Source organism: Symsagittifera roscoffensis, chromosome 9 (assembly GCF_963678635.1).
Source record: "Symsagittifera roscoffensis chromosome 9, txSymRosc1.1, whole genome shotgun sequence".
Lineage (NCBI taxonomy): Eukaryota > Metazoa > Xenacoelomorpha > Acoela > Convolutidae > Symsagittifera > Symsagittifera roscoffensis.
Window position 1 is genome coordinate 32778660 of NC_087070.1, and position 17274 is coordinate 32795933.

Consider the following 17274-nt stretch of genomic DNA (forward strand, 5'->3'; position numbering starts at 1 on the left):
GAGTCTTCACTACAATCAGGCGCGGATCTAGAAATTTCTCGAGGGGGTGGGGGGGGGGGGGGGATTTTCAAAAAAACATTTGAAATTTTTCTCGACCTTTTTTTTAAGTCGACCAAAATGATTTTCTGAGCTCTCGCAAATCACTATAAAGACCCTAGATTGACTAATTTTCTGCGCCACACACAACTTTTTCAAAAAACAGGCCAAAAAGGCGTTTTTATGCACTTTTGGGAAAATTCGACCAAAAAATCCATTTTTCGGCGCGCGCTGCACCTCAAAATTAGTATATATTGGCTTTAGAAAAATTTGAAGGCCAGTCACCCAAAAGTGGATGTCTCAAAAAACTACAAAGGGCGTCCGCCCCCCCCCCCCCCACCCCAAATCCGCTACTGACTACATTCATTACTCTTTATTTAAAAAATCACTTTACATAAATTAGCGATCGAAGAGGAAAAGATTCTGAAACGATAGCAGTTCGGAAACACTTTACTTCTTCGATTATTAAAACATTTCCCTGTCACTTATTAAAACCCTGTCAATGTAAGAAATCTCATAACATGCACTTAAAACAACAGGTGTTATGGAAAATGATTTGGCTGACCTGTCCTTCAAAATTAAGGCCCTTAATCCGAGTTTTTTTTGATGAGGGAGAAACAACGATAGTGGCAAAAAGTATCAAATTGTCTTCTATATAAGCAAAGGACGAATCGTCAAAAATTTTAAAGCTTTGATTTTATAAATGTTTCAAAACAGTTTTAAACGTTTTTCATCTTTTTTTATCAAATATAACTTTGGAGGCCACCCTGCTATAAAACTTCCAATGCTACAGATCTCGATCATATCAAGAGTGCAACAAAATGCGCACTTTTACTTGCAGCTTTGCTTAAAAAGAGTAGATTCATACTATAACACAACACTCGAAATTTTGGGAAAGATTTGTGATTAAATAGATCGTGTTCAAATAGTGGAAGAAAAACAATTACATGAGATTTTCCTTCCACTTGAAGTCTCTGAGCTGTTACTTATTAATTTTAACCCATTCTTGATGCAAGGAAACGAAAACAAATGATATTCAAATAAATAGAGTGAAGATAGATATAAATTAGAACTATAAAACTAAGCGAGCACAACGAAATTGTTACTTCTAGATTTCATTTGAATTTTATTTAGCTTCTTCTTTCTCATTTAACACGCTGTCATCTATTTTCGAGCACTCTTCAACTGCCTCAGCAGTTTCATCGCCATTTTCGATGTTTTTAAATTCATTTCCGTTTTCCATATTTTCACTTTTTTCAATGTTTATTTCCTTTTCCAGAGCAGCCTCGTTTTCAGCGTCTTCCGGTTCTTCGTCAGACTCACACTGTAATACATTATTGACGACATTGTCCATTACCACTTCAGGATTACATTTCAGTGTTTCTGCATCTTCTAAACTTTTCTTGTCGTTTTGTTTCTTTCTCAATTTGGCCGCTCGTTTTCTGTTTTTCTTTGAGCTTTTTCGCACGCATAGATTCTTGGCCGCTAGTTGCGATTTTCCGTCTAGCACCACCAATCGCTCGAACTGACTCAGATGCACCTTGAGAAGAGATATAAACACTCCACCTTCAAATAGGCCAGTTGGGGTGCTAATTAAAATATTACTACGACAATAGCCCAATGCCACAATTTCCCCCTGGCATGTTTTGCCCTAAATCTTTCCACATATTTCGTCCCCTCCCTTTTTTGTCGGTAAGCATAATTATTTCTGTATGGTGGTGGGAGCGCTACGCGCACGCCAGCGCTTCGCGTCACTGAATTGTCAAGCACGCAAAATGTATCAGCCTGATACCATTTGGTCTGCGGGGCAAAACATTTAGGGTTGATGTGCGAATTGTAGGTCAAAAACAACGATCAATGTCTGTTTTCTAGCAATTGTATCATGACCGAATTTGAACTGATTACCAAAAACCAAATTATTATCAGTATACACTAACTTAATGTGAGTCATTCCGAAATTATTGTAAAAAATAAATCCCATCATTGAATTAAAAATTTCTTTTGCAGAAACCAAAAAATAGCTTCGTTCTTGGCGCCAATTTATATCGAGTCACCGCAAAAACGAGAATCAATAATCAGCTGATGACAGGGTATCACGGTTGTTCTCTTAAGAACCATACACTATTCTTTTTCATGATTGAAAAATTTTGCCGCGACCCTGCTATGTATCAAACGTTCCCATGATTTTAGTTAACACCCCTGCCTGGAAGACGTTTTCTAATTCCACTGTTGGTCAAAATTCCTCCCTCTTTTTCCTTTGTAATAGTTCTGTCAACAATATAATACACAAATCCGATAGTTTTGATGTCCAGTAGACGCTCCAGTAGTTCTGTATTTCATCGAATTTATACAACTCGCGTCAGAAACCAAAAAAAAAACGCTTACAAAATAGCTCAGATAGGCAAATTTTATTACATACTTATTGCACATTTAATACATCGTAATTGATTGAATAGTTTTACAACATAGCCAACTGACAGTTGAAAAAGAGTACTGAACGCTAAGAAACAGAAAAAAAACTGACTTGGTTTTTGAATTTCGAAGAAAAACTAAATGACCTTTAAGCTCTTTGAATATGTACAGCAATGTATGATTGGCACTTTTTTTGATAAAACTAACCCAATTTGAGAAAATTGAATCAATAGGTAAAGATTTTATTTCGCTGGAAAATCTGATAATCAAATTCCACTTTCGAAACTAGAACACGATCAAGTTTTTCGTGACCTTTACACTTTTGCTGTTCGATAGTAAACTTGCCTTCCTTTTAACAATGGAAATGTCCTGAACTTAAAAAAAAACCAAGTCAAACCGCATTGCTGCAATGGGTTGCCCGCATTGCTACTGTCAATCCTTGTGGCGTTTGTCGTAGTACAATTGGCAGAAACTCGATTATGTGCACTCTTTGCAGAAAATGGGTAGATGGACGTTGTAACGGCATTAGAAATTTATCTCCACGCGAGTCGAGCTCTCAGTGGTATACATGTCAAACCCCAGTCCCAAGTGATCTTGCACCTCGTAACAGTTTTGACGAGTTGGAGAGTGTTAGTCAGTTTTGTTATTTGGGACACACTTTGCATGCTGCTGGAGACTGTGAAATTGTTATTTACGAACGTATCAAGAAAGCATGGTTTGCGATCCGTAACAATGGTGGCGTGTTACTCGGCAAACGGGGACCGCCATGAAACAAAGAAGTGTCATTTATTGTGCTTGTGTCCGATCAGCAATGACGTACACATGTGAAACTTGCACACTCAAATTAGAACACAAACGCAGGTTGCTTTCAACGGAAAGGCGCATGGCTAGAATGATGCGTGGAGTAACCTTATTAGATATCATTCCATCGGACTCGCTTTTGAGCCGACTTGGTAATGAGAAGACCGTTATTGACTGTGTTGAAAACGCTTAACTGCGATGGCTCGGACACGTCTTGCTTTGAAAAGACGATAATCTGGTCCAACAAGCGTATTCCTTTGAGGTTCCTGGAAAAAGACCCAAAGGACGGTCAAGAAAGACCTGGATAGAGGATGTGAAGGAGGAAATGATAAGACGAGGACACGACCACAAAGCCGACGCACACGACCACAAAGCCGACGCACACGACCACAAAGTCTGGCGCTCGAAGATTCAGGGGCGCCCCGCCGACCCCGTTTGAACGGGATAAGGCGGCAATGATGATGAAGTCCAACTGCAAAAAATCAAAATTAAGCTCTACTATTTTTAAGTCTTATTCCTGAAAAAAACACCACGACCTATATAAGAGTCTTCACTACGTTCATTACTCTTAACAATAAGTAATATCGTATTTTAATTCTAATCAGTTCTCATTGCAAGATTTTGCGTGTTATGAATCTTGTCCAAGCTACCTTGATTAATCAGCTTAAGTGAAATTATGATGGTAATTCTGACACGAGTGTACAAATGGACCAGTGTTTTTCTCGTTCAAAAGCCATGTGAGATATCTAATGACATCTTGTTTCGAAGTCTTCTCCGGGTCTTTCGGAGGTCGCATGTGTCTCTGTTTCGCTCTATCTAGGAATGCACTGCTCTCTACGATCACATCTTCGAACGTTACGTCTAGTTCGTGGGGTATCTAAACACCGGATAAGTTATTAGAATCTTAAGCACATGCAAGTTAGACCCATAGACGAAGCGGAGCTATGTATGGCTAGCGATACCAAAACATGTAAAAAAATGAGGCAGCTGTTTGATATTTTTGGAATTTGTTATACGGATGCTGGATGAATCGGGTGATTTCAAAATTGGACTTTGCCCAAAACCATAGGACTTTGCCCAAAACCATTGGAATTTGCCCAAAACCATAGACTTTGCCCAAACCCATAGTTTTTAGTAGTGAGAAGAGTAAAAACTTTTAGAAAATAGGAATCTTCCTAACCGTTTCTTTCGATTGAAGCCTTCACCTCATATTTGATAGGGTAGAAAAGTCACTAGTTTCTTAACAACGGTCAAAATTTCAAAAATCTGACTTTGCCGCGAATCATACCTTTTCGTGTAAAATTATTTAGGCGTAGCACTTTATGCATTACTGATTCACATAATCTGTAGTTTCGAATGAATGCATGATTTGAGAGGATCGTTTTCGAGAAAAGTCAAATAGTTTCAAAAAACGGTAAAAAATGAATTATTGACTTTTCCGAGGGTGATTTTGTGTAAAAAAAATTGGGCGCCGTCGATTATGCAGATGAGCTAATCCTAACCCGTTATTTCGATTGAACACAAAATCTCGGATTTGCTAGGGTAGTTTTCGAGAAAACATTTTCTTCAATAAACAATAAAATATTTGACTATTCAGAGGGCCACAAATTTTTAAAAAGAAAGTTTTGCGCAGTCGCTTATGCAGGGGAGCTTCTTACGACCCGCACTATCCATTAAACTTAAAATCTCAGATTTGGAGAAAAGTTTTTCAAAAAACGAAAATAATCCAAAAAAAAATGGGTCAAATATTCCCCTCACGGACTTTTTCGAAGGCTGTAGATAGAAAAGTATGAAGTAAGAAGAGACTAGAGCAGTACGCCGGCACACAGGAAATAGACCGTCTGTCAATTGATACGCCGTTTTTGAAAATCGGCAGAGTAAATTTCCACAGAACCAAAATTTTTGCTAAAACTGAAAAATAATTCGAACGCGTCTCAAAAAAGTAAAAACATAAAAAACCAATCCAATACATTTTCATAAAACTTGATTTTGTCGAACAAAGATATTCTGACCGTTGAAACTACAGAATATAAGGCTACTAAGCCGATACAACACAATCCGAAAGGGTTTAATCGAAAAAAAACACTAGAAAAAAAACGAAATTACTCAAAATCAGACATGGTGAAATGACAAGCTACAGAACTTTCAATTATAATGAAGAAATTAGAATAACAATAAAATCAATGCTTAGTGAAGTAGATCAATAAAATTGGTAATTGGTCAATAAAAAAAATGTCATTTAAAAAAAGCGGAAAATGAACCGACTGAAACTAGGCTGAGATCCACGAATCCGAAAAAAAAATTCAACATTTTTTAAAGAAATTTATGTGATAAAAAAATTCCTCACAAAACGTACTCCGCCTATATACTAAATATAAAAGGTAGTTTTATTTGAATTTTCAAGAAATTGAGCATGTCTTGAAATTTACCTATAAAATTGCCCATTCTGTGAACAGAGCTATTTACGTGAAAAAAGTCTAGTACCCGATTGCAATACCCTTGCTTATCGCAAAAGTAATAACATGAGAAATGGGGGAAATTCTGCAAGAAAAATAAAATTAAGTGCGAGAGAACAACAACTCACTGAAAAAAAAAAAAGAACATTATGGTTAACTCAAATAGAGGCAAAAAATTTAAACCGACATATTATTTTAAACCGGCGACCCTAACCCGGGATAGTCAGCTCAGTGGTCTCTGACCAATTAAACTGTTTAAAGAACACAGGTTAGATTGGCATCGGGTAAATTGGAATATCGGTTAGATTAGTGTAGGGTAGAATGGCATAGGGTAGCTTGGAATAGGGTAGATTGACATGAAACCCTAATAATCATTGCAAAACATAAAGAAGTCATGCAGTAGCATTAATATATTCAAAGTTAAAAAAATAAAACGAAAGCTTAAAAGCTACCTTATCAGATGCGGTTGTTTCCTGGTCCAGTTGTCTATAAGTTTCCTCATTGTCGTTATTGGTTGAATCATCATCGTATACCACACACTTTCTTCGCTTACCAGCACCCAAACTGTCATCTACATTCGGCTGAGTCGTTCCATTGATCTGCTCAGAATTAGCAAATACATCGCTTCTTGTTTCTACACTATCAAGTACAACATCCAGCTCGTCAGTTTCACTCCGCCTACGCTTTCTAGGTTGATAACTTTCCACATCTCTATTGCTGCATGATCCTACAGTTAGAATGTAGCTTGAAAGTTACAAAAAAATACGGATGCTCGGTATCTGTGCAAGAAGCACAGAATATTCCGGCCACTCAAAAAATCGAAGCGTAGACAGTTAGCGAATTAGGCATATTCGACAACGCAAAAAAAAAATAAAATTCAGCACTAAAATTTTATTTTCAAAATTTTTTTATAGGATAATGGAAGTGCTGCAGGTAACCTTGAAGCCTCAGGTCAATTCTTTATGTTCTCGAAATCTACAAAAAAGCGTTGAAAATATATTAGGTTGCCTTTATAGACAAATTTTCGACACCTATGTAAAAACAAATGCAGAAGAAAAAACCATCTTTCATACGCAACCTAATCGGAAAAAGACGTTTTGGGGACAAAATAAGTCATCATTTCGCTAAGTCATCACTTCACTTTGTCTATGAGAAGGAGAGAACTCGGACAATCAAGGAAAACTTAACTTTAATAAAAAATGACTATGGAAAAAGTAACCAAGGGCAACACACCATTATTAAAAAGTTAACTACGTCACAAATATTTTTTACAATAGATCTTGCTTCACAGAAGGGAGCATCGGAATGGCTGACTTTGCTCGCCTTAATCCGGGACAAATTCGCAAATGTCCTTCAATAGGATCTGATGAGAGTTCGAGAAAACCCAAATCTCTTTCAATAGGGGTCTGATGAGATTTCGAGAAAACCCTAAGCTTTCACAGCATGCCCACCTCAACTGAAGATGAGGTCAACCATGATATCATAGCAAATGGAAATTAGTGTGGAAATTTAAGGAGAACGTCCTTTAATTATAAAATCTTTCATACTTCCAGTCCAAAAAAAACATCAGCGACACCTACAAAAACCACGAGAGCATGTAAACATTGAAAAATCAACAACGAATAGTTGAAATCGAGCACAGCTTGGTTTTTTGTTCAATTATTTCTTGCACCACCAAGCTAAATAAGAGCCTTAGAAAAACCGCATGCCTCTGCAAAAAAAAGACTTCAAATTAATTGTGTCGCTTGATCATGAAATTTTGATTTTTTGTGCAGTGATAATCACTAGATCAAAGAAAAAAGCCAAATAAAGAATCGCTTTTCTATGGTTTTTACGGCGGATGCAGAGAATTGAACTTCTTAATTTTTTTGTGCAAGGCTTAATTTTATACTTAAATATTTTTGTCGATCAATTTTTGTTCCGACTTTCGATACGAAAGTAACGGAATATTTGTGCTCGGGGTGGGTTTTTTTTTCTTCAGACAAATATTCGACTTTTTAACTAGACATTTTTGACGGATTTTTTTAATATCATTCAAAAGCTATTGTTGTCCTGAGCCTAAATTTGAAAAGATATTTCACCTGTGATCATTTTTCGTAAAGTTATGGGGGTTTAAAGATTGCCATTTTGACCAATTTGGGACAATTAACGCGCGATATAATTCGCGCTATTAACGCGTAAGCGGAGATTTAATCCGTCTTAGAGATCGTTTCAAATTGGTTGAACGAAGCTTAGTTGCCATAATTGATTTGTTACAAGGAACGAAATCTACCTATTTGTACTTTATTTTGCGTGTGGGGGGATGATTTTCATAAAAAATTTCAAATTTTAGAAAAAAAAATTTCATTTTATTTTATTTCATTTAATTTTTTTTTAGGTATTACTGCTGCTCAATAAACCTTAAAAGGCAGTCGGAACATTCAGGGCTTCGCCCTGATACGAGCAGTCTTGTTTTCTTTTAAAATTAATTGTGTTTTTCTTTAATTAACTGTTTCTTTAGATTTTTATGTTCATTGTTAACGTTCATGTTGATTCTGTATTTCAGATACCTGGTTGTGCATCTCGTTGTGCCCCAATTAAAATATATTTTACCGCCATCTTAATTCAATGTTAACAAATGGTAGCATGAGAAGAGTGACTGATCTAGCAAAAGACAAGCAAGCTCTCGCTGTTACGCAGTCATTGACCGGCCAATACAAAGAAGTTGCAATTGCCTTTACTGCAGACCAACTGAACAGTAATAATGGAATGGACGCGTTGTTGGGTGCCATGGATACCAATATTAAAAAAGAGACTATTGGCAGTGCTTACGAGGCATATCACAGTTTTGAAGTATTTCGCAGAGGTGATTTATCGATGTCAACTTTTCGCATTGAGTTCGAGACGCGGTATACGAAGCTGAAAAGTCATGGCCGTCAGCTTCCAGAAGAAGTCCGGAGCTTAAACTCCTCGAAATTGCCTATTTAAAACAGACTAACACGCAAATGTTATGGTCAACTGTTGCATCTTTTAAGTATGGTGATGTGAAAAAAGTTTTACTTGCATGTTCGTTGGAATTGGCGACTCTTCCGCAGAAGACAATGTTAGCGTTAAACAGGAAACGTTTGTTGCAGAAAAATCGACTAAAAGAAACTGGGAAAAACGGAGATATGAATGAAGAAAAGAAACCTCAATACAGAGGACCGGCGGGAAGAAGCAGACAGGGAAACATTACCCGGTACATGGCATGTGGTTCCATTTACCATCATGCGACAGATTGTCTTCAAGATAAAGATAATGCCGGAAGTCGAAAAAGGGGTAGGCTTACTCCACAAATTCGTCATCGGTGATAAAAGAAACTCTGGAGGCTCAGGAGTCAGAGTAAGTCGACACAGTCGATGGCAAGGTTTGCTTTACTGGCCGATAGCAGACAAGACGGTCTTGCTAAAATTACACTTGCGACCAGCTCGAGATTGCTGAAAGAATGCGCCAATCACGAAATCATTGACACTGGATGCACCAGCAGTGTGTGTGGAGCGGTTTCGTTTGATATGTTTATTCGTACTCTACCTGCTGATTTGACTGCAGAGACTATGGATCAGATACACAAAATTTATTTGCTAACATGGGAAGACAAACTGCTGAGTTTCAGGTTAAAATTTCGTGTTTTATAGCTATGTGCATGTGCAAGGTTGAAACAGACGTAACAGACGGTCAATTACCTTTGCTCGTCAGCAAGAAAGCTTTAAAAAGGATCAATTTCAAGTTGAATACCGCGACCGATACAGCACAAAACTTTGGCTGCAGTTTGTCATTGCGAACCACTATTTCAGGCCATTATTTAATGCCTTTGTTGACATCAAGCGGAAAAACGAATGCGGTATCTACCGCGTTTGTGACTCCAAAAGCGAAAAATTTGTCACGGAGGTGGAATTGACTAAACTGCATAAACAGTTAGGCCAATGTAGTGTAACTGCCCTAATCAGGCTTCTTCTCACGTTCGTTAAGTATGGTTTTTCCAAACAGGAAATGGAACATTGCGTGTACAAGTGCGAGTTCTGTCAAGCGCATGTGAATTCTGCTAGAAAACCTATCGTGAGTTTCCCCACATGTTAAGTAATCAATGAAGTGGTTGCTTTAGATTTGACCTGCTTGAAAAACGGCAAATGGTTTCTCCAAATGATATGCCAGTTTTCTCGGTTCTGTATAGCTGTAACAATTCCTGATGAGACAGCGAAAAGCGTTGTTAGCGCGTTTTACAAGAACTATGTGACTTTAATTGGACCTTTAAAAGAATCTATTTTGACGGATAACGGAAGAGAATTTGACACTGATTTAATCCGCAATTTTTGCGACAAATTGAACTTCAACACTCTCACCACGGCGGCATATTCTCTATTTAGTAATGGAATCTGTGAGAGAAATTTTTCTGTTCTAACGGAGTGTTCCAACAAAGTGCGATCAGAACACCCCGAGCTTGATGCAGATACAGTACGAGCCGCATCTGCAGCCACTCGTGGCAATTAGCACAATGTACACGGTCTCACACCCGCTCAGATTGCTTTCGGTTCAAATTCTAGGTTTGGGTGCGTGCTGGATTCGAAGATTCCGGCATTGGAGTCAAACAGTGCATCTACGTTCGTTGCTTCAAGAATAAAGTCGATTGGGAATGCTAGGAAGTTTTACATCGAAGCGGAATACAGCGAGCGTATTCCTAGAGCTCTGATGCACAACGTTCGGAATGTAAAACAGCATGGTCATGGAAATAACCTGTGATTCTGGACTCGAATCGTAAACACTTCTCCCAGTGAGCTGACTGCCGAAGGAAGTGGAGTTTTAGCCTCAGCTGAAAAACAGAGCGACGGAATCAAAACACAAACAGAACAAAACACGGGTTTTTGAATGAAGTGTTAAATTAAAAATTTCTGCTGTCAACGAATTAGGGCACAATGCAGAGTTTACGAGGACAATCGCTGGACGAGCGGGAAAAACCAACAGAAAGTGGAAAAATTACTTCAACGTTCTCTACGAGTCACCAAAAGACATCAAATGGAGCGTTGGCTGGGTAGATTTTGACAAAGTTGGCCGACTGGATGAAAGTACAGAATGTTTCAGAAGTACGCAGTATCAAGGAGACGGAACTAGAAGTCTCGCTTAATCTCGGGGTGTAGGAACCGGTTGTTGATTGTCGTCAGAAAACAATCGATACACGTTGGGTTCTCACCATGAAGAAATTAGCCGACGGATCTGTTGTACCGAAAGCGAGAGGATTTATGAAGAAGAATATCGCTTAGCACCAAATCGTCGGTCATTTCACGGTACTTTATCCGCATTTCTATGTCAATTGCTGAGCTCTTTAACTGGGAAATTATCAGTGTGGATGTCACAACTGCATTCCTGCAGAGTGTTACTCTAAACAGAGACGTATATATTCGTCCTCCTATAGAATCAGGAGAAAAAAATTTGATTTGGAGACTAAAAGCCAGTTTACGGGCTCGAAGACGCTTCGGAGCATTGTTTTTGAAAATTTCACGAGTACTCAGCGATTTCGGTTTGAAACTGATATCGAACCCTCTTTGTCCACTATCACAAAACCATCGAAACTAGATGGTCTTGTTTTGCCTCGCGTAGACAATTTTCTTGTCACTGGGACTCTTCAGTTCCGAAATTGTTTCACAGCTCGTGCATGAGGTTGAAGCGCTCAGAAGTGTTGTAGGCAAACTCCAATGTCTGAGTAGTCAAACTCGTCCTGGCCTCAGTTTTCGTGCAAACAGCTTGTTCATCGAGTTCTATACGAAAAAGATAACAAACTGCTGTTTCGCCCTTTTTTATATTCAGAAAAACTTGATTTTAGTCGATTAAAACTGTGTAATTTCTGACGCCTCGTTTCAAACCTATCAGACGGTGGTTCTGTCTGGATATGTTACTGGACCAGTCAGTACTGTTTATAACACGTTCCATTTGATTGGCTGGAACTCGAAGCCCACTGCTAGGAGCACACCGGCAGCCGAAACTTTGGCGCTCAAGGATGCTGTTGATAACGCGTTTTTCCTTATCAGTACAATTTTGCGAGAAGAAATGGGTTTGATAGCGTTTAATGATCGCAAACAACTTCACGACTCACTTAAATCTTCGAAAGGAGTGACCGAGAAAAGATAATGTGTCGACATAGCAGCTATCAAAGAGGTTGTTGATGAGAAAGGCTTGGTTGTGAAATGGTTGCCAACCCAGTTTCAACTAGCGGACTGCTTAACTAAGAAGACGGCATCTGTCGATCAACTTCTGGGTGTGATGGAAAGCGGTTCCCTCCAAAGAATTATGAACTATTGATTCCTTAATCAAGTTAACTTGTTGTTGATCATTTCAATGAAGGAAGTGGCTGGATAATTTTCGAAAGAGAAGGAACAAAAGAAAATAGTGCAGTGTGTAATTCTTTTGTTAACTGTTTCTGTACAGGTTTATGTTCATTGTTAATGTATTAACTTCGAATTCAATGTGTATTTCAGATACCTGGTTGTGTATCTTGTCGTGCCTCAATAAATATATATTTTACAGACATCTTAATTCAGTTTTAACAAATTAAGTCGCTTGATCATAAGAAAAAAAATCGACAAAAAATTAAGAATAAAATTAAGCTTTGCACAATAAAATTAAGAAGTGCGATTTTCTCTGCACCCGCCGAAAAAAAAACAACAAAACCATAGAAAAACGATAAGTTATTTGGCCTTTTTCTCCTTTGATCTAGTGATTATCACGGCACAAAAAAAACAATGATTTCAGTACAGTCGAGAGGAGCAGAGTAAAAAAGGATTTCCAGCACGATGATTTTATAAGTATACAAAAATAGGAAAAAAAATCATGATTGAATTTGAACGCAGTGTTTGCTGGTTTTGATTACGAAAAACCCAAGTCGAGAACTAAACTGACAGAGTCGACAACCGTCTAGAAATTGAGTCCAGACCCGCTAAGTCAAAAACAAATTGTTAAAATGTGATACTGACGAGAAAAGCTAGATATACCAACACTTTCAAAAAATTACCAATTTGCGTGGAATAAAAATCATTCTTTTAAAAAAATAACATGCCAATTAAGAAAACTGAACGGTAAATTTGCGTCGAAATAAAAATTTCATAGCGGTAACAAGCCGACAATGCTAATTGGAAACATAATAATCGCATGCGTAATAGTTGCATGCTCATTAATTGACAAAGCATAAATTTTCTTGATATGCAACAAAATTTTCGCAAAAAATTGAAACACTTACTTTCCACTAAAGGTATTCAAAAAGTTTGAAGAAAGCTGAATCTTGAAAAAGAGTCCGTGCAACGAGAACTAAGCCGTAAAAAGACGGTCGATAGCCCGAAGAAGCAAAAAAGAGGTCCCGACCGGACCCTTTGTCGTCTCAAGCATATGTGTTACCTCTACGCCAGATAATTCATTCATTTTCTTATGAGGCAAGTTAAAAACATGTAACGTTTTCACCAGCTAAATCTTATGAACAAGTTGTTTACGGGCAAAAAGTGTCGTACCCGGTTGCAACACCCTTGCTTATCGCAAGGGTAATAACAAAATGCAATACTGGTAATAACCAATTGGAAATCTTACCCTCAAAGGCATTAACTCCTGCGATAACATCATCCGCTGTCTGGTCCAACATGACATTAGACCATAACTTCTTGTTTGATACTTTCGTTGGGACTATATCTTCATCCTGGTGGTCTGAATTTTCTCCAGATACTTCCCCGTCTTCGCTGCTACTGCTTTTTTTTCTGTAGCTGCTCATTTTACATTGCCCACAATACAAACAAACATCTGCTTTTAAACAAATGTACTAAACAAGAATGACGACACCGGACATGTATTTTTTTTTGACATTTTCAAGGCCAGACATTTTTTATGAACTTATACTTCCAGTAAATTTTAAGGTGACAAAGACGTAAAATCACCACTTGCGACACAGAGGCAAAGCAGAGCTTCGCATCACTTGTGATACAGAAACATTAGCCAAAATTAAAGCTTTAAACAAGTAACTGTGAAAAATAGCAACAAAATTCACAGACTTCAAAACATAACAAGAGTAAGAACGATCGAGCTATTTTCCTACTCTTAGGACTCTTATAAGACATGTGGAAAAAAACAGAAACATCGAAAGTATTGTTATGCCGTAAAACTGGCATTCACATATTTTCCAAACGACTGTAATGAGAAAAAATTGATTTCAAAAACTTACGACAAGCCGCCCATCGCTACTTTCTTTGGAACAGAGAAGCGAGAAGAATGCGTAGACAAACATTTTCTTTTTTTAAACACTTTCTATAAAGGTGCATAATGTAGGTAATTGGTATTTTCCTTTCTTTCATTTAAATATCAAAGTCAACTTGAACTAGATTGACTTAATCAACCAATATTTACAAGATCAGATTATTGTTCCGACTTTCGATACGAAAGTAACGGAATATTTGTGCTCGGGGTGGGGTTTTTTTTTCTTCAGACAAATTTCGACTTTTCAACTAGCCATTTTTGACGGAATTATTTTACATCATTCGAAAGCTATTGTTGTCCTGAGCTTAAATTTGAAAAGATATTTCACCTGTGATTATTTTTCGTAAAGTTATGAGGGTTTAAAGTTTGTCATTTTGACCAATTTGGGACAAATTAACGCGCGATATATTTCGCGCTATCAACGCGTAAGCGGAGATTTAACCCGTTTTAGAAATCGTTCCAAATTGGTTGAAAGAAGCCTTTTCGTCATAATTGATTTCTTGCAAGGAGCGAAATCTATTGTTTGGTACTTTATATGGGAGGGGGGATGATTTTCATAGAAATTTTCAAATTTTAGAAAAAAAGTTTTTCATTTTATTTTATTTCATTTAATTTTTTTATTTTATTACTGCTCCATAAACATTCAAAGGCAGTCGGAACTTTCAGGGCTTCGCCCTGATACGAGCAGTCTTGTTCAATTTTGTCTGTGAAAAACAATCATAAAATATGTTTGGCATTGTGTAAAACGTCTTTTCAGACCGGAGCAAAAACTTGGTTTACTTTTGTCAAGATTATAGCTTCTAAAAACTTTATCGGACGTCTTAAACTGCATTAATTCTGACCCTGAGACAGTAAAAAAGAGTTGAAATCACTACCGATTTTTGAAATTGCATGTGAACTGTCAAAAGATCTTTCAGCAGCAATCTGAATGAAATTTTGCAATGAAAAAGAACAAAAAAACAAAGACGTTAAATTAGGACGCTGTCAGATATATTTTATAAAAGCTACAAATGACAACTTTATGAAAATGAGAAGAGAACGGACGCTGTCCGATAAATTTAGGACGTTGTCCGATAAAATTAGGACGTTGTCCGATAAATTAGGACGTTGTCCGATAAATTTTATCGAAGCTACAAATGACAGCTAAATAGAACTGAGGTAAGAAAGGACGATGTCCATTAAATTTAGGCCGCTGTCCGATAAATTTAGGACGTTGTCCGATAAGATTACGACGTTGTCCGATAAATTAGGACGTTGTCCGATAAATTTGATCAAAGCGATAATTGACAGCTATATAGAACTGAAGTGAGACAGCCATAATCTTGATATTTTGAGAATGCGTTAAAATTGTAAATTCAAACAAACGTTTTCGCACATTTTGTGCATCTTCAGGTTTTAAAAATTCTAAACTATCTGTACAAAATGATCAAAGATCATAAAAAGTGTCACACACATCATTACTTCAAAATTTTAAAAATTCAACCATTCAAAACTTTACAAATATCACTGAATTTATGTAACAACTATTATGTAACATTTTAAAACATTGTGTCACAAATTTCTGAGATTTTTCTTCATTTTTATTTTCACATTTTCGTTTTGTGGCTAATTTTTAAGGTAACATGTAAGTTGTTTCAAAATTTTGTTGTTTTAGCCAGAATTTTTCGATTCTGGAACTATAGCCTTAGTGTCAGCTCCCTACTTCTAAACTCGTCGCGCGTGTTAATTGCCGGTCTCTCTTTCCTAATGTGCAGCGCCTCTAATGTAAGTAACTTGATGCTGCTGGACGCCTGGTCGATTATTTTCCAATTAAACTCAGACTTACCACGCTCACTACCACACTGCCTTATATGCTGTCCATTTGGGGTATCCTCTTTTCGGTGTTCCTCAATCCTTGTGGTGAGATGTCGGACCGTCTGGCCAACATAGATGGATTTGCACCCACAACATTCAAGTCTGTACACCACTTTTGATTTCAGTTCACTGGAAAAGGACGATTTTAGAGAGGGCATACAAGTTTTTAATTTCCTCGTCGTGAATATTATCAGCGCATTGGTGATATCGCGCACTTTTTTTTTTGCTAATGTCTGACTGTGATTCCCCCTATATTGGACCATCAAGATGGGTGGTGAATCACTGCTATAATCACAAGGTTTCTTTTTCTCAGCCATGTTCTTTTTGTTTTTGCCCTCGCTGATGATCTTTTCAAGGGCATGGGATGCAACCCGCGACGACCAACTTTCAGAATATTGGTTATCACACCACTGCTCACGGTTGATTTTCATGGCTTTATCATATTCTTCCCATGTCGACGTACTGCGGAAAACCCGTTGAACAGTTCCTTCAATCACACTTCTCTTGTACTGAAGGGGGCGCAGCTTCTAAAATTGAGTATGGTACCTGTATCTGTTGGTTTTTGATACCACCCACAGCTAATTTTCCTGCTTTTGTCAATAATAATTTGTAAATCCAAAAATGCCAAAGTTCCGTTTGTGGTCGGTGTCTCTATTGTGAACTGTAAATTTGGATGTAGTAAGTTTGCAGCCTGTAGCACTTTTTCAGGATCACCCTTCACTGTTCTCACTATATCATCAGCGTAAAGGAGAAACAATTTAGATTGTTGCCCTGACTTATTTTTCTTCCTTATTGCGATGCATTTTCTGCAGTACCAGACGGTTTCACTTATATTTCGATACTCATCATGTGATATATCACCGCATTTCACGTGATACCAGTTCAAACAGCATTCACATTCTACACCTTTTGACCTGTACGTGACTTTCTTTTTGCACTCGGGACATTTTCCGTGAAAATCTTTCTCGGGCAAAAACATTTCGGGAATATCCCTTGATAGTGCAGTTTCGTACTGCTTCAGCCAAAGATTTGCTAAAATAACGGCAAGAGATGCCCCAATTGCCAAACCATCTCTCTGAACGTACCATGTTTCATTGCACTTGAAATGGACTTGACTAACTGCCATGTTCAACAGTCTCTTCATGGTTTTCCTAGAAATTGATGGTGGTTCATCTTGCTCATACAGTTTTCTCAGAGCTATGTCTATCGCTTCTTTCAGTGGAACATTTGTGTACAAACTCTTCACATCTAGAGATATCAAGTTTTCATTGGGCTCAAGATTAGTGCTCTCTAAGATTTCTCTCGCATCTAGTGAGTTGGTTTCGATGTTTGCGCCCTCAATTTTCTCGAAAAATTTAGCAAGAACTTTGTTCAAGTTATAATAAGAGCTACCAGGCAAGGTAGCTCTTGGCAGTGATTCACCATATAGGGGGAATCACAGTCAGATATTAGCAAAAAAAAGTGCGCGATATCA

The 17274-nt window shown here is 37.7% G+C and overlaps 1 protein-coding gene across 1 annotated transcript; it reads right to left on the minus strand.

Moving 5' to 3' along the window:
• Positions 1-977: 977 nt before the first annotated feature.
• On the minus strand, positions 978-13958 carry LOC134854041 (phosphorylated adapter RNA export protein-like). Its single transcript, XM_063870106.1, has 5 exons — positions 13290-13958; positions 6158-6432; positions 3961-4126; positions 2240-2365; positions 978-1602 (listed from the first exon to the last, which is right to left on the minus strand). The coding sequence occupies exons 1-5, from the start codon at positions 13465-13467 to the stop codon at positions 1163-1165; spliced, it is 1185 nt and encodes a 394-aa protein (XP_063726176.1). The 5' UTR covers positions 13468-13958; the 3' UTR covers positions 978-1162.
• Between the last annotated feature and the right edge of the window lie 3316 nt (positions 13959-17274).

Excerpts from the sequence above, each read along its gene's own strand:
- LOC134854041 (XM_063870106.1), bottom strand. The coding sequence starts at position 13,467 with ATGAGCAGCTACAGAAAAAAAAGCAGTAGCAGCGAAGACGGGGAAGTA. Across the intron at positions 4,127-6,157 it reads AAACAACCGCATCTGATAAG|ATACCCCACGAACTAGACGT; the intron begins GTAGCTTTTAAG and ends TCCGGTGTTTAG. Across the intron at positions 1,603-2,239 it reads AATTAGAAAACGTCTTCCAG|GTGGAGTGTTTATATCTCTT; the intron begins GCAGGGGTGTTA and ends GCCTATTTGAAG.